Source organism: Apostichopus japonicus, chromosome 4 (assembly GCF_037975245.1).
Source record: "Apostichopus japonicus isolate 1M-3 chromosome 4, ASM3797524v1, whole genome shotgun sequence".
Lineage (NCBI taxonomy): Eukaryota > Metazoa > Echinodermata > Holothuroidea > Aspidochirotida > Stichopodidae > Apostichopus > Apostichopus japonicus.
Genome location: NC_092564.1, coordinates 11,759,080 through 11,782,701, shown reverse-complemented (window position 1 = coordinate 11,782,701; position 23,622 = coordinate 11,759,080). Strand labels below are relative to the sequence as shown.

At 39.7% G+C, this 23,622-nt stretch overlaps 2 protein-coding genes across 3 annotated transcripts; both read left to right on the top strand.

The window, feature by feature from the left end:
- Nucleotides 1-302: 302 nt before the first annotated feature.
- LOC139966439 (uncharacterized) lies at nucleotides 303-9,479 on the top strand. Its single transcript, XM_071969431.1, has one exon. It carries the CDS (start codon nucleotides 3,623-3,625, stop codon nucleotides 8,651-8,653), a length of 5,031 nt encoding a protein of 1,676 aa, XP_071825532.1. The 5' UTR covers nucleotides 303-3,622; the 3' UTR covers nucleotides 8,654-9,479.
- A 2,831-nt stretch (nucleotides 9,480-12,310) lies between these two features.
- On the top strand, nucleotides 12,311-21,802 carry LOC139966450 (scavenger receptor cysteine-rich domain superfamily protein-like). 2 transcript variants are annotated; one of them, XM_071969457.1, is made up of 6 exons: nucleotides 12,311-12,923; nucleotides 15,898-16,215; nucleotides 17,035-17,304; nucleotides 17,560-17,676; nucleotides 18,407-18,531; nucleotides 18,995-21,802. In XM_071969457.1, the coding sequence occupies exons 1-6, from the start codon at nucleotides 12,818-12,820 to the stop codon at nucleotides 19,196-19,198; spliced, it is 1,140 nt and encodes a 379-aa protein (XP_071825558.1). In that variant the 5' UTR covers nucleotides 12,311-12,817; the 3' UTR covers nucleotides 19,199-21,802. The 2 variants fall into 2 exon arrangements, with proteins under 2 accessions (XP_071825558.1, XP_071825560.1); XM_071969459.1 differs by having other exon boundaries at nucleotides 12,313-12,923; nucleotides 15,910-16,215.
- The last annotated feature ends 1,820 nt before the right edge of the window (nucleotides 21,803-23,622 follow it).

Below are 23,622 nucleotides of genomic sequence, written 5' to 3'. Positions count from 1 at the left end.
TCCATTTGGAATATATCACTCTGGTTATCTCCTATTTCTATTAGCTACTTATAACAGAGTTGTCCATCGCAAAGATCTCTACCAATGGCAAAGCTAATGATGACAGTTGGATTTGAGTCTCCTTTAGGAAAGGAGACCATTTCTGAATAGAAAAAATTGCTGCCTCATTACCAATGAAGAAAGTGATCACCAGCCTAGTAGTAATATGCTGTTATATCAAGCGTGCCCTTAGCTACTGTCATAACCATGTCTCTTAGGGTCAGTGGGAATCATCTTGTAATGGGTGTCAATATTAACTTCCGGTGGGATGGGTGTTGGGGGGGGGGGGGAGTTCTCCTATGAATGAATGGGACCGGAACCTCTTCCTTAATGAGATGTAAGTGCTTGCTAGAAATTCCTTCTTTGACCTTTACTGACCTTATAGTAATTGGCTGTAGAGGTTGCACCTGAGGCTGAAGACTGCCAACCCTCCTTTCAAGGCAAAAAGAAGAGAAGAAAGAGAATAAGAAGGAAACTAATAATACAATTGGATCAGGCCAGGAACAACCAAGAAAGAAAATGAAAAACGAAAATAAAATAAAAAACAAAGAAAAACTACCAGTATATTGACTAGATAATTGGATCATTATTGAAGGAAAATATTGGCCATGGCTAGTATAATTACCATAGCAAACTGGAATGAGTTTGATCACATAATTTATGTGGACATTGAGTCTGCTAGTGTGTACACAGTTTCTCATATTAGTTTGTGGATATGGTTGCCAGCTCCTTGCACTCATACCAAACCAACCAAGGTTATTCAGTTACCCTCAGTAACATTGTAATTTAAATGGAACTTTGAAACTTCTTTCCTTCACGTCAACATTAAGAAGGAAGTAAAATATAGGACAACATATCCTTCCAAAAGAAACTTGTTGCATACGCACTGCTTCATATAATCATATTCAATTTGAGGACATTGAAATTTCAAAACTTAGTCTTTCTCTCTGTTAGTTAAAAATGAAATTTTGCCTATTCTACATTGTTATTAATTTCTAAGAATCAATCCTATATTGGATATTTTCCACATACTATGCTTAGAGCTATGACAACTACTCAGTTTCTTGTCAATTGTGGTTTGGTACAATTTTAATCAATTTCATTAATTTCCTCGATTTGTTCCTTTACATCAAAACATGAAATGAATTATATTCCTATTGAATTCTCTTCACTGAGAGGAATATGTTACAGGAACCTAACTTGTTTTCATTCCCAGGAGATTACTCTCACATTGTATAGTATAAGTTATTTGCACCCACTGAAAGGTGATTTTTCAGAGAGATAATGAGGTCACAAATGTCACTGCCAGTTGATAGTTGTTGTAAATTCATGTGTGGCCTATAAAATACTATAGAGATGGGTGGGGTGTACTAGACGATATTCAATTTAGAATGTCTTTTTTTTAACGCTGGTTTAAATGTTTTTAAATGATTACTTGGCAAGTAACCCATTGAGTGTGTTGTCACTCTGGTTACTGTAGTGGCGGAGAAGGGGTTTGCAAGTACTATTTCTAAAAGTTGGAGCTCTCTTGACATGACCCAGTGATAACATAGGTTTCAGTGTCTAGACCAGGGGTTGCCTAACTGGGGTGCATGAACCCCCAGGGGGTGCGTGAGTGAGTCCATCCCAGGGTGTTCGTGAGACGTTTCTGAAAGTCAAAACTACAGTACTTTTTGTTGAACTATATCATGTAATTTAGTAATGTACGAAAGTCGTGCCTATCGACAAACTTTTTTTCGCATTCCATACGCATAGGCTGCCACAGTAGTACCGTACCGTGCATTTGATAAGTAACCGAATTATGAAACAGACACAGGCCTCATGACTTTGGTGAAGTTGGTGTACGCATGACAGTACGGTCGTTAAGATAAACTTGAGGTGAGAAAGTAACTGAAAGGCTGGCTAAGGTTGTTGTTGAGTGACATCTCTTGTTTTGTTTTTTTTACCATTAAAATATTACACTATGAATTTTATCTTTTACGAAGCACTGTTATGCGTATTATAGTATCATAATGACTCAGATCGTGTCTCGAAAAGTTGGGGGTTCGTAGACCACTCTGACATCCACAGGGGGTTCGTGAGGGGGAGATAAAGTACGTTAGGGGAACCCTTGTCTAGAGTGTTAAGGTTCTACCTCGAAAATATGACAGACAAAGAGAAGGTAAGCTGGTTTAGATCTTAGTCAGCTAGCGGCACTGCCACATCACAGATTTGCAAAAATGACACAAGTTTTAAAGTTTTTTCATTGCTGGTTCAGGCAGTTGTTCATCTCAAGGATCACAGCTAAAGATGATGATGCTGATTGGGTCCGTGTTTATTTTAACAAGACGTGTTATATGCATTGAGAGTCGTAATTATGTCCCGTTTCATCAGAACGTTTATAACAACGCCCAAACGTGCTAGCGGTTCCTGCTCTCGATAAGGGAAATGAAGTTTCGTGATGAGTAAATCCCTCCAAATTGTGCAATCTTCTATCACAGAATGCATATGGTACAATTAATGAGCGGCTTTGAAAGTGAAATACGTTCACGAAGAGTATATATTTCACTCATGATTGTCTGTAAACCTAATCTAGGCAATGAACCCTAAATTTAGCTATACGACTTCGTAACATTTGGTTTTGTTGTCAGTCGTGATGGACGTTACTGAGGCTTCCATGAAATTCTGTGCAATGTAAAATATAGTAACCGGATATATTGTATCACTAATAGAAGGCTATATATACTGACAGGCTTGTTTCGATTTGTCCTCAGTCGGCAATATACACAGACTGTAGTGGCAGAGTTGCTTATTCGGCCTTCCATAGAAAAGTTATTTTTATGTTTTCGGGTGTTGAAAGCCTACAAGCCAACACGGTATTTACGAGCTTAATTATCACCATTTGTGACCTACGAGTACGTTTATACGAGTACGTTTCGAGTATATAACCATTCTATAGCGTTTAGAGTGTATCATTCAACAGTTATTTTGTTTCCTTGTTTTTCGTGTTTTTTGTGAGGAACGGTGTAAATATCTCTGTAAATACACGTTGTTTTATTACTTTACTACGGACTTTCGTCAGTGTGTGTTTTTACATTACGGATTTTCGTCTTCGTCTTCATCTTATTTTAGTCGGCTTTTCAGCTCCGTGCCCGGACATCACATGGTAAATACCTTGGTTATGTGTTTACGAAACCTTACGATGGACTGTTTATTTTATATGTTAGCAATACGTTATGATTACGAACCTTTTTGTGACCCCCTCGCTACTGATTGAAATGTGGATAGGCTATAACGGAAGTAGGCAAAGCTATCTACTGTATATGTAGTGCGCACAATATCTAGGTTAGTTATAGTTCTCGTATAACGGGGCTACAAGTTTCAGTGAAAGCAGTGCGCGAGTGCTGCTTCTTGAACATTCTCTACGGAAGCCTATAAGGGCCATCACTAAGGAATCTTATAAGAGACACTATTTCGTTACTTTGATACGATACATTAACCAACGACATGGAGGCTCTCAAAAATGAAAGAGCTAAGTTCTTACGTACCTCGACTCGATTAAAAAATGAGATATCAAGTCTTATAACGCTACCATCAGTTGAGGATGAGAAAATTCGAGAAAAGGTGTCTTTGTATGACAGAAACTTTGTTGATTTTTCGGAAGCCCATTAAGGCATACATTGCTACGTTGAATGAGGAAGAGGCCACAGAGGAGAACAGCACCTATTACCAATCGAAATGGGAAGAATATCAACAGTTTTCCAAGGCAATGTCTGAATGGATTAAAGGAAGAGAGGTCGACATAAAACCTCAAGATAGTATTTCTCAGGTTTCCAGTAAGGGTTCCAAAAATTCAAAGGCCTCATCAGTAAGGACTGTAGCATCCACAGAGCGTATGAAAGAGGAAGCCAAGTTGGAGGGACTAAAAGTTAGGGTTGAAATGTTGAGGAAAAGAAGAGAAATTGAAGAGAAAGAAAGATTGCTCAAACAACAACGGGAGGATTATGAGTTAGAAGTTGAAATGAAGTTGGCAGAGGCAAAGGCGAATGTGTTCAAGAAATATGACAACCCAGAATCAAGTGACGAAGAAAGCCTGCTGACAAAGTCTGACGACAAAGTTGATTCCAGTGGTGTACACAACTTGATTCGATCCCAAACAGAGATCTCAAGAATGATGATAGACCAGCAAAAGCTTGTTTCACTTCCTAGGCGTGAGTTGCAAATTTTTGATGGTAAAGTTCAAGATTACAGAGCTTTTATTGCTGCTTTTGAACACAACATTGAGCAACTAACAGACAACAACCAAGATAGGCTATACTACTTACAGCAGTTTACATCTGGTAGGCCTAGAGAGCTAGTAAGAAGTTGTATGGGGAAAGACCCCAAGAGAGGTTATGAGCAGGCTAGACGAGAGCTAGAGGAGGAGTACGGCGATGACTTTAGAATCTTGAGTTCTTACAGAAAAGAAATAGAAATGATGCAACCTATTAAAGGAGAAAACTCAGCGGCTATGAAAGATTACCTTACATTCTGTGTTGTGTTTGGTAACGCTATTAATGAAAGTGAGATCCTCAGAAAATTGGACCAGACAGAGAGTATAATGAAGTTGGTTAGCAAACTTCCTTATAGACTACGAGAAAGATGGCGCTTGCAAGCCTACAGAATCAAAGGGAAGAGTCATAAGTTGGCAGGATTCCATGACTATGTTGAGTTTGTCAGAGAACAAGTGAAGATAGCTACCGACTCGATTTACGGTGACATAAGTATGGAGAGTTCAAAGGACTGTAGTAAATTCAGGCAAAACAGAAAGTCCTTTAAAGGTTTCAGTACAATTATACAGGAGCAGAAATCAAGATCCAAGAACGAAGGAAAGAGTTTGGAATATACTAAATGCCTGTATTGTGGAAATAACCACATGCTAGAAGTCTGCAGAGAATTGGGCTCCAAAACACATGAAGAAAAGTTGATCTTCCTACGTACTAAAGGACTGTGCTTCAGATGTCTTGATGGTAATCATATTAGTAAAGATTGCAAGCAGGATAGACTTATTTGTAAAGTATGTCGGAAACTGCACCCTACAGTACTTCATTATGGTAAGCAGCCCGAACGTAAGCCCACAAGCCAATTGGGTGACTGCTTAAATCAAGCACCCAGAGAAACAACCACTACAGTCAAGACGAGTTGTGTTAACACCCAACCAGGGACTAGTATCTGCATGGGGGCCGGAGTCAATAAGACATCCATGCCTGTTGTGCCAGTGCGAGTGAAATCTAAGTCAACAAATAAAGATGTCGAGACTTATGCCTTCTTAGACACTGGTAGCTCTGACACCTTTATCTCAGAGAACCTTGCTAAGCAGTTGTGTGTCAGTGGACCTAAGACCAAAATACTGTTAAGTACACTGCCGAATGATGGACTAGTGGATAGCCGATTTGTTGTGAATTTAGAAGTGTGCGACCTACAAGGACTGAACTCCTTGCCATTGCCAACAGTGTATATCCAAAAACGGATTCCAGTTAACAAAGAAGACATTGTTACTCAAGATGATTTGAGAAAATGGCCTTACTTGAGAAGAGTCTCAATACCAGACTCGAAGGCAACGGAAGTTGGATTGCTCATTGGACAAAATGCCCATAAATCATTAGAACCATGGGAAGTGGTTAACAGCCAGGGAGATGGACCTTATGCTGTACGTACATGTCTGGGATGGACTGTGAATGGTCCAATAAAGAGTGGCATGAAGGTTCATGTCAACTACGTCAGTTTGCGGACCATAGATGAAAGGGAACATCGTGACCTCCTACGCTTTGTTTGGTGGCCAGATGGGAATACTGACCAACCCTTACGAGAATACAAAATGATGGTGCACTTGTTCGGTGCGGTGTCATCACCGAGTTGTGCCAACTATGCGTTGCATAAAACTGCAGATGACTTTGGAGATGGTTTTGATAAAAGAACCGTAGAAGCTGTAAAGGAAAACTTCTACGTTGATGACATGTTGAAATCAGTAGGGACCGAAGAGGAAGCTATTATTCTGATGAAACAATTGAGAGAATTATTGGGCAGAGGAGGATTCCGTTTGACAAAATGGGTCAGCAACAGTAGATTGGTCTTGGATACCATTCCCAAAAGTGAAAGAGCAGAAGGGATCAGGAGTTTAGATATGGAGAAAGACAAACTACCAATTGACAGAGCTCTTGGAGTCTCATGGTGTGTGGAATCAGATCAGTTTCAATTCCGAGTGACAGTGAATGAGAGGCCATACACTAGAAAGGGGATCCTATCGATAGTTGCTTCGATCTATGACCCGTTAGGATTTCTCGCCCCATTTGTGTTAGTTGCAAAAAGAATTCTCCAAGACCTTTGCAGAATGAAATTGGCTTGGGATGACGATATTCCAGACGAGCATCTGAAATGTTGGAAAAGATGGCTGTTAGAATTGCCAAAGTTGAAAGACTTCAAGGTCAACAGATGTCGCAAGTCAGATGGTTACGACAATGTCAGAAACACCCAGCTACACCTTTTCAGTGATGCTAGTGAAAGCGGTTATGGTGTTGCTGCATATGTTCGTTTCGTGAATGAAGAAAACCAAATTCATTGCGCATTTGTGATGGGGAAGGCAAGGGTTGCCCCCCTCAAACAAATCACCATCCCACGGTTAGAACTCACAGCGGCTACAGTGTCTGTGAGACTCTTCAAATCCTTGGAGAGAGACCTGCATATCAAACTGGACAGTGTGACATTTTGGACAGACAGTACCTCAGTAATTCGATACGTCAGTAATAGTTCAGCGAGATACCATACCTTTGTAGCCAACAGGGTTGCCATTATTACTGACACTTCCCAGCCAAGTCAATGGTCGTATGTGGAATCTTCAGAAAACCCAGCTGATGACGCATCGAGAGGTCTGTATGCAGACGATCTAATCCGATGCCATAGGTGGATCCTTGGACCAGATTTTCTTTGGCTGCATGAGAACGAGTGGCCCTTAAGACAGAAATTTGAAAGAGATATATCTTTGAAAGACCCAGAGGTTAAAAAGACGGCAACGGTTGCTGCTACGTCTACCAACGTAGCCCAGAACACCATGAATGAGTTGATCAGCAAGTACTCAAGCTGGTTCAAGCTCAAGTGTCACATTGCATGGATGTTGAAACTGATGTCAGTACTAAAGCAGCTGAGTGATCTTCGTAAGAGTTTGAAGGGTCAAGAGCCAATGGAAATAGATGAGAAAATGAGACATGCCAGACAAAGGAGATACAAAATGAATTTGTCTGTCTCCGACTTGGAAGAAGCAGAAGTTTCAGTTGTGAAATTTGTTCAGAATCAAGCATTTCCTGATGAAATTGCTTCCTTACGAGACAACTCTAAGGGCGGATCAGTTAAGAAAAGAAGCCCTATCTACAAGCTGGATCCGAGATACAAAGATGGAGTGCTGAGAGTGGGAGGACGACTCAGTCGGTCAGCCATGCCTGAATGTGAGAAACATCAGTACATCCTTCCCAAGAAATCTATTGTATCCGAGATGATAATGAGAGAAATCCATACACAGTTATACCATGGAGGAAGAGCCATGACTCTGTCGCATCTGCGAAGAAAGTATTGGGTTGTGAGTGCGCATGCACTGGTACGTAAATGTATTAACCAGTGTGTAACATGTCGGCGTTTGCGAGCAAAGGCTGGTGAACAAAAGATGGCTGATTTACCGACTTCTCGTATTACTCCTGATGAGCCACCCTTTACAAGAGTGGGCGTGGATTTCTTCGGACCTTTCAATGTCAAACAGGGACGTTCGTTAGTGAAAAGATACGGAGTGGTCTTCACGTGTTTTGCAATACGTGCAGTACACTTGGAGGTAGCACATGCTCTCGACACCGATTCCTGTATCAATGCACTCCGTAGATTCATCGCTAGGAGAGGACAAGTTGGTGAAATTTGGTCTGATAATGGAACCAATTTGGTGGCAACAGATCGAGAGTTGAAACGGAGTATTCAAGAATGGAATGACTCAAAGATTCGAAGTGAAATGTTACAAGTCAATGTTGACTGGAAATACAGCCCACCAACTGGTTCACACTATGGTGGAGTCTGGGAACGTCAAATCAGAACTGTGAGACAGATCCTAAATGTTCTATTGCGGTCGCAAACATTAAGTGATGAGAGTTTGCAAACCTTTTTGTGTGAGGTGGAGGCAACAATAAACAGTCGTCCTTTAACTACTGTGTCCCTCGATCTCAACGATGTGGAACCCCTGACACCAAACCACTTACTTCTTCTGAAAGGCAAACCTAATCTCCCACCTGGAGTCTTCGTCAAGACAGATGTCTACGTGCGACGACGTTGGAGACAAGCGCAGTTTCTTGCCGACCTCTTTTGGAAGAGATGGCTTCGGGAATACCTACCTCAACTTCAGCAGCGTCAAAAGTGGCTGAAACCAAAGAGGAACTTTGAGCCTGGAGACATAGTTTTGATAGTAGAAGATAACGCCCCGAGAAATTCTTGGTTGATGGGACGTATCACCTCAGTATTGTCAGATCAAAGGGGAGAGGTTAGGCGGGTTAAGGTAAAAACTGCTTCCAGTGAATTAGAGCGGCCAATAGCCAAACTGTGCCTGTTATTAGAGGCTGATGAATAAAGCTTGCTCTATGTATGTGCCAAGGTGAGCCTAGCGCCCTTGGATAAAGACCGTGAAGGTCTGATCTGATCTAAATTCACCTCTCCATGTGAAATTTCTTACTATTGTTATGTTAACCTGACATTTTTGACTTACTTTCAGTTGAGTATTGAGCCAAGTTTTGCATTCCTTTGTTCAATGTAATAATGCATGTAGCTACCAAGGTGAGCCAAGCGCCCTTGGGTAAAGGTCGTGAAGACCTAATTATCTCTTTTGTAAACACAAAGTTAATATGTAATTTGTAAGCAAAAGATTAAGTTTTTGAGCTGTTATTTTGTTTGAGAACTTTGTTTTTTTTTTTTACTATGCGTTTTCTACACGTTTGGAAATAAGTGTGCTAGTTTGCTTTTAAAAATGTTTAGTTTGTTATCCATGTTGTATTATTCATTGTTCTATCAGAAAATGCTTAGGGTAATTGTCAAACATGCTTAGTTTGTACAATTAAGGGGCCGGTGTAGTGGCAGAGTTGCTTATTCGGCCTTTCATAGAAAAGTTATTTTTATGTTTTCGGGTGTTGAAAGCCTACAAGCCAACACGGTATTTACGAGCTTAATTATCACCATTTGTGACCTACAAGTACGTTTATACGAGTACGTTTCGAGTATATAACCATTCTATAGCGTTTAGAGTGTATCATTCAGCAGTTATTTTGTTTCCTTGTTTTTCGTGTTTTTTGTGAGGAACGGTGTAAATATCTCTGTAAATACAAGTTGTTTTATTACTTTACTACGGACTTTCGTCAGTGTGTGTTTTTACATTACGGATTTTCGTCTTCATCTAATTTTAGTCGGCTTTTCAGCTCCGTGCCCGGACATCACACAGACGTTTCCCTGATTCCACAAAATTGTGACATTTCTTTTGGTAATCTATGTCATTGCTGGCCTGAGGTCCATACTTTGCCAACGACAGGACCAACTACCGTGAGCCCAGGTCCAATATTGTATGATATAGGAAAGGTTATGCAGGCGACCGGTTCGAGGCGTGGTCATTATCAGCAAAGTGGTATTATTGTATGAGTTGCATTAATGGAATCGTTCTGGTAACCGTAGAAATAATGAGTGATTTAAAAATTTCTACCAATTTAACAGTATATGGACTGGGCTACGTTTAGTCTACTCTTCTAGTTTGAGTCCAAGGGCGGCGGAAGCACTTTTAATCTGGGGGGGGGGGGGGGCACCGACATCAAAGGGCACTTTGCAGAAATTCAATTTGACTGATGTAGTCTTATATTTAGTAACCTTTATAACTCTTATTGTATTATCTTTTTTGCGTATACACATCACTCCATCAACGGCCCCCCCCCCCCTTTCATGGAAAAAATGCATACTAGCACTGCAATATCCAAAGTTGTATGCACGACATTCTGAGCGGAGCGCCACCATCGGTTGGCGCGGAGTGTACAAGAAAATTTTTGGTTTACAAACCCCTCAGATGGCCGGAAACGGCCCTTCCCGAGTGTTCATTCTGGTTCCCTGGCCTCTTGCTAACTTGAGACACCTCAATTTTTATGTAGAAAAAGGGCACATTTTTAACCCTGAGGAAAAGTGGGGGGCACGTGCCCCTGTGCCCCCCGGTTCCGCCGCCCTTGTTTGAGTCCCCCTCCCTCACCCACCCGCAAATTGAATCTCAGTGTATTGGCGTAAACATGTAGTGAACTATATTAAACACTGTTGTGTTATACACGGCCGTTGGTTCCTGAAATCTGAAATTTATGACATTCATGGGCCAATTTTTTTTTTTTAATCAAAATAACTGAGGATGTGATATGCTGTCGATGAGTAACGACAATACCATGCACATGTATAAGGTTTTTGGATGACCATGTAGTCATGACATCTCTGTTATCCCTACTAGACTCCATTTTTAGCTTCAGTCTTCTGACAATATGACTGATCATGTGACCATGACGTCATCATCGTCTACTTCGCTCCATTTTCAGCCCTAGTCCCTACACACGATTCTATGACCATTTGGTCATGACGTTATTATTATACTTCACTTGACTTTATTTCAGTTCTAGTCCACTGATATCAGAGGACTGACCAAGTAATAGTAGTTTCACAATTGAGTCTTCTTGGCCACCCCTTCACACAGTCTTACCCATGTGGCCTCTGACAATGCGATCATGACGCCATTATTACATAACATTTGTCTTTTATATGTGATTACAGGCGCGGCGGAACGGAAAAATTATTGGGGGGGCTAATGTGTGGAGACTATCTAAGCGGAGCGCCACCATCGGTTGGCGCGGAGCGTACAAGAAAATTTTGGGTTCTTTCAAACCCCCAGATGGCCGGAAACGGCACTTTCCGAGTGTTTTATGCTGCGAATACCTAGCCCTAAAATATGAGTCTCAAGCCTGCAATTTCTCAGATTGCACGTAAAAGTCTGTAAAAACATTGTAATTTGTATATTCGATGTTTTTTTAAGAGAGTAGCTATTACTCGTAGTGTACTCGCAAAGATGTTTTTGGTCTGTAGGTCTGTAGGGGCGCTTTCGACACTATCTAAGCGGAGCGCCACCACAGGTTGGCGCGGAGCGTGCAGAAATGTTTTGAGTAAAGATACTCCCTAGATTGCAGGAAATGACCCTTTCCGGGGCCTTGCTAATTTGCAGATAAACGGAGACTAAATAGGTGTCGTCGCCATTTTGTCGGAAAATTACACCAACAGAATATGACAAATGTCAATAGGTATATGAGAGCGCAATAAAATAGTCAAAAATCGCGAATAAGTAAAAAGTAGTGAAAAGCTGAAAAGGGCGCCAGCAGTCCATTTGAGTCCGTCAGGGGGGGGGGGGCATCCGCCCCCTGACTGTATATATGGACGCTCCGCCACTAAGTAAGGGGATGTTGGAGAACTGGCTGAAATGAGGCAAGTCATTGGCCTAAGACGAAGCTGTGTTACGCTTACCGGTACTCACACTCACTGCTTCCACTTTTCACGGGGCGTGAAGACGCGGTTGGGGTGACAATGTGGTCTATAGCCAGGGGACGGGCCGAGGGTCCCCCAGCAATTACTAAAATTATTACACCTATAGAGTATACGTGTGCATCGGACAGATCGACAAGTATGCATTGAAAAATGGGCAGATGCACGTTTCGGAGCCTTGGTAAATATTGGGGGGGGGGGCTTATCATGCATTTGCCCCCTCAACTTTTTTATTGGGGGGGCTGAGCCCCCCCAAGCCCCCCCCCCCCCGGTTCCGCCGCCACTGTGTGATTAACACTACTGTGAAAAGTGCCATGCATGGATAAAATTTTGAGGATAGAAAAAATCATGAAACACTTACTCATAAACATTCCAATTGTTATCAATTGCAATGTTATTTAAGTTGATACTCAATAGATTTGACAAAAGACTATCGACCAAACTAAGTAAATTTAAATTAAAAATAGGCTGAACAGAACTCCTGATGTGACTCGTGGAATCGAAACATTGTTGTAGAACAGCGCCATCGAAAACCATCCCAAATAACTTTCCACTAGATTCACAGGTTAGGGAGCCGACACGTCAAGTAGAGGTTTCCAAAAATGTAACCAGGTAGATGTTATTCCATAATAACTCCCTGGTTACAGGATGCTAGCGTGTTAGGGCGGGTGGGAGGGGGGGGGAGATCCCGAGAGGAAAGAGGTCTCAACAGAGTATGATGTCAATATCGTTCCACTCAACCCTAAAAGTATATGACGATGATGACGACGACAATGACGATTACGATGACCATGGTCATGATGTATAGGAACATTAATGTATCGTTGCATGCTCGTGTTACTTACAAGGTACATCGATGTATTTTCGTGCAGTTTCTATGTACCACTCAGTTGTTATTGTTACACTGTACTCCACCGGATCTTGAACGAATTCCATATAGAAGTGAAACGTGTTATTTCTGAGTTTGTCAAGTATTATGGAATCTTGGATCAAGACACCAGTGATGGCAAAAAAGAACTTGTTTAATACACGGAAGGAAGTAGAGTATGCCATGATTTAAGACAGGGTGAGCAGTGTGTCAATATCTGGTTTCCGGTGCAACCTAACCTACAGGCAGTGTCATACATATGTATATTATACATCTGCATGTAACGTCGGGGGAGTCAAGTTAGCTAGCGGCGGAATACCACAAGTGATGCTCTTGCGACATTACAAGTTGACACCAAAAATGGACATAAATATTGTAATTTTTGCAAGTATTTGCTTCTATCATGCCAGCTACGTACTGGCAGATGAGAACAGTAAGTACGGACAATTTGTTTCGATATTTTTACTAATATAATTCGCGTCGTACATGCATTTAATAAAAGAAATAATAACAACTTCTCATTATAGAAATAGCTATACATTTTAATGCAGCTGTTTGCATTTGGTAGCGACTGTTAGGCAATTTTACGAGAACTTTGCGAGTGTTACCCAAAGTAAAGCAGATATCAATTGATCTAACTACTAGACACCAACACCTCCCACCCCCGACCCACATCCCTTCCCTAAAGTGAAATATAATTGATTTTAATGTCTTCTGAAAACTTCGCCGTCCCTACGGTACTTGTGATATTAGTATATTAATCACTTACAAAGTAGGCCTAGAATCAGAAATTCTCAAGAACATTGGATATGTGAGTATCATCAAGCTCCTGAAGGGCATTACTCTTATTATATATTTTTGATTATCAGAAATTATCAATGTATTTTTTCCAGTTTTCTTCCATTAATATATTCATACATTTTGGGATCAGATAGTGATAAGAATTAAAATTCAACACATAAGTATGTAGAACATATTATTAAAGGCTGTCCGCATTGCTATATTTCCGATCCGTCAAGAAATTCACAAATCAGTGATCCAGAAAGGCCTTTCCTTCCAATTTCCATTATCTGAATTGCACTGTTAATTTAGTTTGGGGTCAGATGGTATCAAGAATTAAAAATCACGACAAAAGTATGTGGAAGTATTTAAGACTATCCTCTTTGATATCTTCTTGATCCATCAGGAAATTCCCCAATCAGTGATCTAGAATGACATTTCTTTCCAATTTCCATTATCTGTGTACAAAAGTTTCATTTTAAATTAGCCACACATTTTACACACACACTGGCATAGACCGGATAGACGTTCATTCCATTCCTATACCTGTATACCTTGAGATGTATCATCCCCTTAGTATATGACTAAAATTCTGCTAATTCGTCCGGATGAAAACAATGTCTCTACCGGGAATTTTGGTGAGTTTTTTATTAGCTGGTGGTTATAGTGAGCAGTGGCGTAGGAAGGTACTTTTGAGTGGGGGGGGGGGCTGAAGACTGATGGCCGGCCTGGGGGAGGGGTCTAAGGGGAGGGGGTTTCCCCCTCCCCTTTGGAATTTTTTGCATTTCCAGGTGGCCTCAGATGCAATTTGGTGCAATATAGCACACTTCAACACCCACTCCATTTTGTAAACTTAATTTTGTATTTTCACCTGGCCTTAGATGCAATTTGGTGCTCCAAATGAGATTTTTTTCTCATTTGGAAATGAAAAAGGGGTTTTCTGACTTGCGAACCGGGGGGGGGGGGGCGGAATGATACTTCCGCCCCTCCACATTTTTCACTGGGGGCTGGCGCCCCCCAGCCCCCCCGGTTCCTACGCCCTTGATAGTGAGGTTACCTCCCTTACTCACTAGATCTGCCACCTTGATTTTGTTGCTCTTGTGACAGTGAATAGTGAAGGGTCATGATTTGCCACACCTACAAAAGATGAGAAACCACTTACACTCAAGATAAAACAGTTTCTTGCCCCCCCCTCCCCTTCCCCATTCTGTCTGTCCCATTTCCCCCTATTTATTTTATTTCTATAAATTCGCGTTATCAAGTTTATATATACAATCACAAACAAATTTCAACAATAATGTGAACAGAATTACATGGAACTAATAACCTTCCCTAAATAATACATTTCATCAGTGATATGGACTTTTTTGGAAAGAAATATGGTTGTTTCACATGTCCGTCAAATTATTTTTTATAATAATTATTAAAATCTTTAGTAAAATAACATCCTGCGACTTGTTTGAAGAGCTTAGGCAGTATATGAAAACAGTTTAGTTAAGACTGGCCGAAATGAGTTTGTAAAGGTGGTGGATGTTGGCTGGCGAGGGGTAGGGGGGGGGGTAATACAGTTACTTAACTGATTGATATTTATAACACTACGTGGTAATGATTCGACCATTTATCTTTATTTGTATGTGTGTATGTTTGTAAGTGTGACCTATATGGGGGGGGGGGGGGGTGGTGCACACTTGAGAAAAATATTTTATCATTTTCTAATGTGAATAAAGGATGCTTTATTTCTCATATTTAACCTTTGCATTGGTATAAGTTTTCAAGTATCTAACAAAAGACATGCGGGAGCACTGTTCTTAGGTGAACCTTTATGCTCATGTAAGCCGGTGAGTAATTTCGTCAGTTACCAGTGGTCTAACAAGGACATTTTATGAAGCATAGATCTAATAAACTTAAACAAGGATAGGCTAGGTGGAAATTTCTTTTTAGCCGCTGAGAGAGGAACAAATCTAAGCGTCCGTGTAAAATATGTGTGCAATTTCCACATTTGAAAAGAGAAACAGTCTCAGTTTATACCATGAGTGAACTTTATTATTGATATTTTTTTTCAATTTTTGACTTTACTGTTTTAAGGTAGGATTAAATAAGATAAGGTTCCAACTTAGTTGTGACGTCATTCCAGTTTCGGAGTAGAAAATTTGCGGTAAATTCGGTAGAAAAGCCTACAAAAACAAGGCAAGAAACAAACGATGTTACCCGGAAGCGCTTAGAATTTGAATTCAAACCTTGAATTTCCTTTTAAATGACGTACATATATCATACAAAATGTTGTTTGCACGAGTAACGTGATCAGGGATTTAGTCGAATGCGACGCCTTAAAGGGAAGCGGGAGGGGTAGGCAGGACGGGGCAGTGATAGGGAGGGCAGTTAAGGGGATGGGGTAGGGCAATTAAGCGGTGGATTATGGAGGGGAATAGGGGGAGGGGCTAGCATTATTCTTCGTTCGAATACATCAATCGCTGTTGTAAAGATGCATAAGAACACATAAGTACTCGGAAATGTTGCCGCCAACTTTTTTTTTACTTTATTAATAATACACAAAACAAAACACCCCTTCTCCAACAAACCTTTTTTTTCACCCGTAATTCCGTGAAAGATTTGTTTAATTTATTTAGGTTATTTTACAGATGTTCGTCTCAGAGATGGTGACACCGATACTTCAGGGAGGGTAGAGATATCTTCTGACAATGTCTGGAGACCAATTTGCGATGAAGATTGGACGATTCAGGACTCTACAGTAGTCTGTCGCCAGTTGAATTTAGGTTTATTTGGCATACCCGTTAAGGGAGAAAGGTACGTAAAAAATCCCTCTCCTATCAGGGTGACAAAGATTTGCAGAGGATCAGAAGAGAGATTAGAAGACTGTGATGATAAACATGATCGAGGTGATTGTGATGAAGATTCGCCGATAATTCGCACCTTATGTAATCCCGGTAAGTAAACGAAAGATAGATGAAAATGTATATATATGTAGTCTGTTCAAAGTATCTCTTTCGAGATCCGGCTTTAGGAATAACAAATGATTTCGAGTTGGTTGGCATCATGTTTGATCTCTAGAGTAAGGCAAAATATGTCACCAAAAACAGAACTAGTACTGTTCGATACAGGTGACGTAGCGCCTGCAGTGGAGTTGCGGCCTTCCTTGCCGATTTCGGGCCTCTGGACGTGCAATCGGCGTCCGTGACCTGGTGGTTGGGGTGTCCGCGTACAGAGCGGAAGGCCCGTGGTCCGAGTCCCGGTGGAGGCTGAGAGTTTTTTTCACTGTTCTTGATTTTCCAACTCATTGCGATTTTCATTTATATATATATATATATATATATATATATATATATATATATATATATATATATATATATATATATATATATATATATATATATATATATATATATATATATATATATATATATATGCTTATACTAGTCTTGCATCCAACCACGGAATGCTAGAAAGTGCTGAAAAAACTTCTGAAAAAAATCTTTACAGGAGCGTCAACCTCTCGACGTATTGCGCCCTCCTGTTGTCACACCTCCAAATATACGTGCCTGTAACACGGGGTCATGTTTCTGCAAATATCATAGAGGTTGAAGGAGGAGATATTTGTATTGGTCGAGCTGGTTGTGTATATGCTGAGTCATCCTGAAACAATTATTCACAAAGTTAATTGTGACAAACTTTAAACGTAAGACGCTCAAATCCCCCTCCCCACATCCCCCCTCTCTAAGGCTTATTATATTTCCTTGTCGTTACAGAAATGCGATTAAAAGGATCCGGTAGAGAGGGTGTCGTCGAACTCTTTTCAAGAGAGGAGTACAAATGGAAACAACTTAGAGATAAAGATTTATTGAATCATGAAATAGCCACAGAGATTTGTCATCGACTTGGTTTAGGATCTGAAGGATTCGTGCTATCGACTTCCGAAAAAACTGTGACAGACGAGATTTTCGGATCCGGGGAAGACTTGGAAGAGGCTTCAAGTTTGTATGACCCAGATACATATTCTGTGGTATCCTGCATTGGTGGTAAGATTATACTTATTGTCAAAGGAGTTTGGAATAAATATATTGCCTATATCATATTTTAAAATAAAACGTTATAGTAGTGAAGATCCTATTGGGAATCACCGTCATATAGTGTCGAGGACAATGGCATATAAGGGCGTTCGAATGTTGTCTCATGCCCGGTTAACATTATGGTTGTGTTGTGTTTTGAACTATTGTTAGGGACCTTTCGACGTAACCTCCATTTGTTCCTTTATTTGTATCTGTGTTTTCCAGAATTTGATCCATGTGAGGACAACCCTTGTTCGTCTAACGGAGCATGTACTCATCAGAAAAATGGCCGATATGTATGCATTTGCTATGATGGCTTCACCGGAGATGATTGTGGTTCAGGTGAAGAAAAGAAATTGAATAGGATTTAGCGACAAAGTGTTTATTTTGTCTAACAACTGTCTCTTCTCCACTTTGTTGTCCTTACAAGTTCAAGCTGTGCGTCTTGTTTCTGACAGTCCCTATTTAACTGTTAAATAGCATTTATGAAGTCAAATATTGACGGGTGGGAGGTTAACCCCAGGATTCACTTACCGTTAAGACAGGCGTACTACATACAACGATGTATAAAATAAGTGATAAGTGAAGAGAACACCCTCCCCCCTCCCCATGCAGCTTTCTTGATTACCGTAGACTTCTGACCCAACGACCCATCATGTCTAGGGTATCAGATTACACGATACCATCGAACCTGACAAAATGAACTGGCTAGCCTAAAATGATAACGGCTGCATAGGTGAAATATAATGCAAAGGGATGAAGCGAAGGTCTTTGAAATACTTTTAGCTGAGTCAGAAGTGGAGAATAGATCTACCTATAGTTGGATGTTTGAAGGTACCGTATATGTTTCAAACACAAACAAGTTTTTTTAGAGAAGCAACTGAGACATTAGCCCATGCACTTATATACGATATTTGATAAATACGTAATCCACTATATTGTTACTTCTCGACCAGTATATCCTCCGTCTATATAATGTAGAATTATTTGTTTTAAGTTTCAATCAACACCTATATATTAACGTCTCTATATATGTAATATTGCATGTATATGAATATTTTACCATTTACAGAGAACTCTGCAAGTCACAGAAGTCCGTTACTGACGTACCTGTTCATATTCATATTTGTCATCATAATCGTCATAGTGGCTGCTGTCATATTTTTGTACTTCAAGTTTAACAAAGAACTCATTCGGGTAAGTAACTGTGGTTCACAGAAGCTCAGAACACTTCATTCTGCATCCATTAGGGTTCCAAATTTGTGCATGTTCGTGGCAAACATTACCTTTGGCTAAGTTCTGCATAATAACAGGTATGACCTTTTACTATATAATAACCCAGAAAAAATGCGACTTTTTGACAGTGAGACAGTGGAAACATGTATATGTTGAACCCCTCATTTAGTGCCCGTATTTGTTCTCTTTATCGTTAGTTTTTCATTTCAGATAATTTGGTTTATAGGTCTTAATCCATCATATAATTTAGGCCTAAGTGAACGGGAAATCCGCCTGTCCAATGTGTTGGCTATAACATATTAGTAAATACATTTATATTTAGATCATTGCATCAGTGTTGCGACCTTATTGGATATGTTTGAGGCGTCTGTACACGGTATTTCACCCATTGATAACCTTTTTCATGCCATGATACCTTTTACAGTCCAGCACTCCGAATGAGTATACTGCAATGGCAATGAATCAAACGTACAACCAAAATATGAACTCCACCGAGGCAGACAAACAGAACAAAATGGTGAATGAAAATCAGTCAAACGCGGAAGCAGTGTACGAGACCCCTGATGTTAAACCAGATCAGAAAGAAAGCGACCACAAAAATAAGATGGAGGTTTATGAAGTCTTTTGAACACGTTTCAAACAATGCAGAGAGCAGGCCTTATCAAAACCGTAGTAGGCCTATTTACTGGTCCAGTCGCAGGTCAGAGAACGTTATAGAAGAACCATAACAAATATAAAAATAAAAAATAAACTTGGAACGATGGAAAACAAGATCATCAAAGGGTGACGTCATTGTGGTCATTGTTTCACCTCATTTTTCTTTCTTCGGGAGATCAGTTGTCGTTTGTTATACTGAAGACCGGATCATTTGTCTGAAGAGCGGATCATTTGTCTGAAGAGCGGATCATTTGTCTGAAGAGCGGATCATTTGTCAAAGAGGATGTGAAAGAGTCTAACAATACATTCCATTAATCAAACTTGTGAAACTTTTCAAAACAATAATAATACTAATAATTATAATCTGACAGGCATTTTGCAGCTGACAATGTTTAAATCCTTGCTTACTTAGACTTTTACCAATTTGATAAACATTGTATCTGAAAAATAATTTTCTTCGTTGAGATTGCTACTGTAACTTACTAAAAGATCTTAACATTTTTATGACACCTTACTTCACGTTCCATTCGGTACTTTTTGCAGCTACTCTTATTACCTTATACCGATATCACTATATTTAAAGCTTAGAGTTCAAGCAGAATCGTTTCGTCGCAAAAACGAAACAAAAACAGTACAAAACAAAACTCACATACACATATACAAACACACACACACACACACAATCCCCATTAGTTATGACGGTTTCTTTCGGATCCTGTCCCAGCAGGGTGAAATTTAGTTCATACTGCAATTTGAGCATTTTTAGGTGCAGTGGAATGTGCTGATAGTTGAAATAGTTCTAAATTATACTTGTAAAGCTATTAATAGAATACAAGTAGATACATTCATATTTAGCAAGTACGTTCGTAGCAACACTTGAAAATGGGTATTGTTCCTCATCATTCTTTGCCCAAAAGTCATATTTTGTCCTGCACCCTACCCTGCATGCCTTCGCTTTCGTTGTCTCCAATCAAATCCTCACCCCCCCCCCACCCCAATAAAAAAGGAGCAATAAATAAATTACCTTTAAATTTAATTGTTATTTCAATTTCATTTCTTTATAATTTCGTTTTCAATCCGCAAAATGTATTTTTCCTTTAGGTCCTATATCACTCTGGCCAAAGAATCTTTTATGAAACCATTGAAATTTTATGCCATCATTTATCTTATGTTTAGTTTTTTACATTTTTGTTAATGAAAATAGTTTACTACTTATTTAGATCTTCAAAGATAGTATCTTTTCGGAAAATGTATAAGTATGCATTGGCGAATTGGTCATACAAGACCGCTTTGTCTTTTACGAGTTTTTTTTCACGTCAAGCATCACTCTATATACCAAACAGTCTGCGTTATAATGGATAAATGTTGGAACTCGTATGGAGCAAAAATAGTAATTAATAGTAATAATAGTTGTCTTAAATATACGTTACAGTACAATTTAGATAATGATTTATTTAGTTTCAAAACTTTTAATACACTTTCTAATCTATAATAGTTTTATTCTTTCAGTGATCATGCATGTTCATTGCTCTAACACAAATTGTTTAATGAAACAAACGAATTATGACAACGAATGTTTCTCATGTATTTTGACCCGTTCAAAATTCACTAATATTAATGTTTTAGAAATCTGAAATTGACTAATCTGAACTTTTCTTGAGAATTGTTGCTGTTTGAAGGATGTATCTTGTTGCTATGGAAACGTTACGGTGCCGTCAAAATGTTAAGATTTTCTCGGACTGTTTGCATAATTCTTTGCTACAAAATGTTGAAATAATGACATTTAAGTAAGCGATCAATTATCATTTTGCTAAAAAGGATGATTTTCTTACGTGAACATAATTTATCGTTTCGTTACGAAATGTTGAATTGATGGCACTCGATCATTTAGTCATTCGGCAGCTGGCAATGTTTAATTCCTCTCTTCTCAGACTTTTAGCAATTTTTAAACATATTATCTGAAAAAGTAATCCTCTCGTTGAGATTGCTACTAACACAGTGGCGTAGGAAGGCACTTTTGAGTGGGGGGGGGGGGCTGAAGACTGATGGCCGGCCTGGGGAGGGGTCACCCCCTCCCCTTTGGAACTTTTTTGCATTTCCAGGTGGCCTCAGATGCAAATTGGTGCAATATAGCACACTTCAACACCCACTCCATTTTGTAAATAATTTTGCATTTTCACCTGGCCTTATATGCAATTTGGTGCTCCAAATGAGATTTTTTTTCTCATTTGGAAATGAAAAAGGGGTTTTCTGACTTGCGAAGCGGGGGGGGGGGGGCGGAATGATACTACCGCCCCCATATTTTTCACAGGGGGGGGGGCTGGCGCCCCACAGCCCCCGGTTCCTACGCCCTTGTACTAACATATACTGAAAGATCTTAACATTTTGACGACACCTTAATTTACGTTCCATTCGGTACCTGTACTTACTGCAGATATTCGTATTTCCGTAATATAATATCATTATATTTGAAGCTTAGAGTTCAAATAGAATCGATTCGTCGCAATGAAAAACAAAGCAATATGAGGGCATGTGAAACCCTTCAGTGAAAATAAATTATTCAGTAATATCAAAACCAGGAATGCTTTTTAATTATCACTACTCCCACTGATACATAAAAATATAAATCACTTTCCGGTAAATTGATTCGAACTGCCAGGATTTTGTTGGGGGATCCCAGTGACGTTCTGCCGTGATTAATTTACTGCAGACTTGACCATTGTTTTAATTATAAAATTGAATAACCGTCTTTTGAAGTAGGATCTCTTTAATCCAAATTTCTGTTGTCGTTGGTTAATTTGCTTTATCCGATTGTACGCACGAGTAATCACTTTGGTCTTGAAATAACAGCAGTTATTAGTTGGAATAACAACGCGATTCACCCGTTCGACCTTGGTTACATCAACGAAGATCAGCGGCGCCTGTCCGAAACGAAAGTTGAAGAATAATAACTTGATAACGTCAAGGGAGGAATCCCGGTTGCGTGATTTTTTTTCCCAGGATGGTTGTGGGTAATTAACATAAAGGAGGCGTGTCTCAATCAGTGCTAATGTGCAGTAGGCCTACTTTAGGAAAGTTTGGTATGACCATATGCACTGTACTATACTGCTATTGTTACAAATACCGTACCATCACACAACAACTTGGATATCGCGCGCATGCACTGTACTAGCCTAGCCTTTATGACGTATTATAAGGCTAGTGCGAATCACACGTACGTCGACTGGATATGGGCATCGGTTTTTGTTAGTTCCTAGTCCTAGTTCGCTCACTTACTCACCCTCGTAAAAGTTACAAACTAGTAATAGGCCAGTAGTAATACTGTAGTCTATAGGTGATACCAAATTTCGTGACCCCTACAAGACACACGTACGGCAGACCATATCATCTACGTATTACGGACTTGTGCACAGAATCAATACACCCACGCAGGGCCAAGGCCAGGGAGTTTGGTCCTCTCAAGCTTGTGCCATGGATATCCCTACCTGTACAAGACACACGTACGGCAGACCACATCATCTACGTGATACTATACTTAAATGCGATCAAACCATGCCTGCTCCAAACCCTGTCTGGTTTGTATACACTGTACAGGAATGCATTGAACACGCCTACTTTATGTTAATTACCCACAACCATCCTGGGAAAAAAAATCCCGCATCCCGGTTTGCCCCATAATAATGAAAGGGAAAGTGTGTACGTGACTTGACTAGAAATTTCGGTGGTAGAAGTTAACTGTTCGACAAAATGTTCGGAACCCTTTTTTTTTGTTGCCTTTTTTAATTTATTATCTTAATACAATTAATTGTTCATTTTTTAAGATTGGTGAAATTTTATGAACGTTTCTGGCAACCGCAGTATATACAGATCAATTATCCACTAAGGAAAAACAATATTCCTCACGAAAAGTTGCATAGTGATAAAATTCTATGAAGAGACCAATAGCAACCAAGCAGAACATTCCAATGTATATCAGATGTCATATCATCAATAGCATAACATTACAAACATTCAACGCCTTGAGTAACACATGCCTAATTGATGATATCACAGACCAACTACTAAAATCCACTTTCTGGAGAAAGGAAAGAATTTTATACCTTATAAATTTTACATTCAAACTACCACGTGGTGTTATTGAGAAGGGGACTTTCAACTAACAGTAAAAATGAAAGTTATCCTTTCGGTTTTCTCAATAAACGTCTTTAACCAAATATTTTAAGAGAATAATTACTGCCTGTATAGATTTGTTCAACCTACAAAGACAAAATATAAAGAATCAACGGGGGGATTATTCAGTATACATATGTGACGTGGCATCAAAGAGAAGGGGCTTGGGCCTTTCAAAGCAGTCAGTGGATACAACGGTCGCAGCTGCTAGTATGTACTATAGTA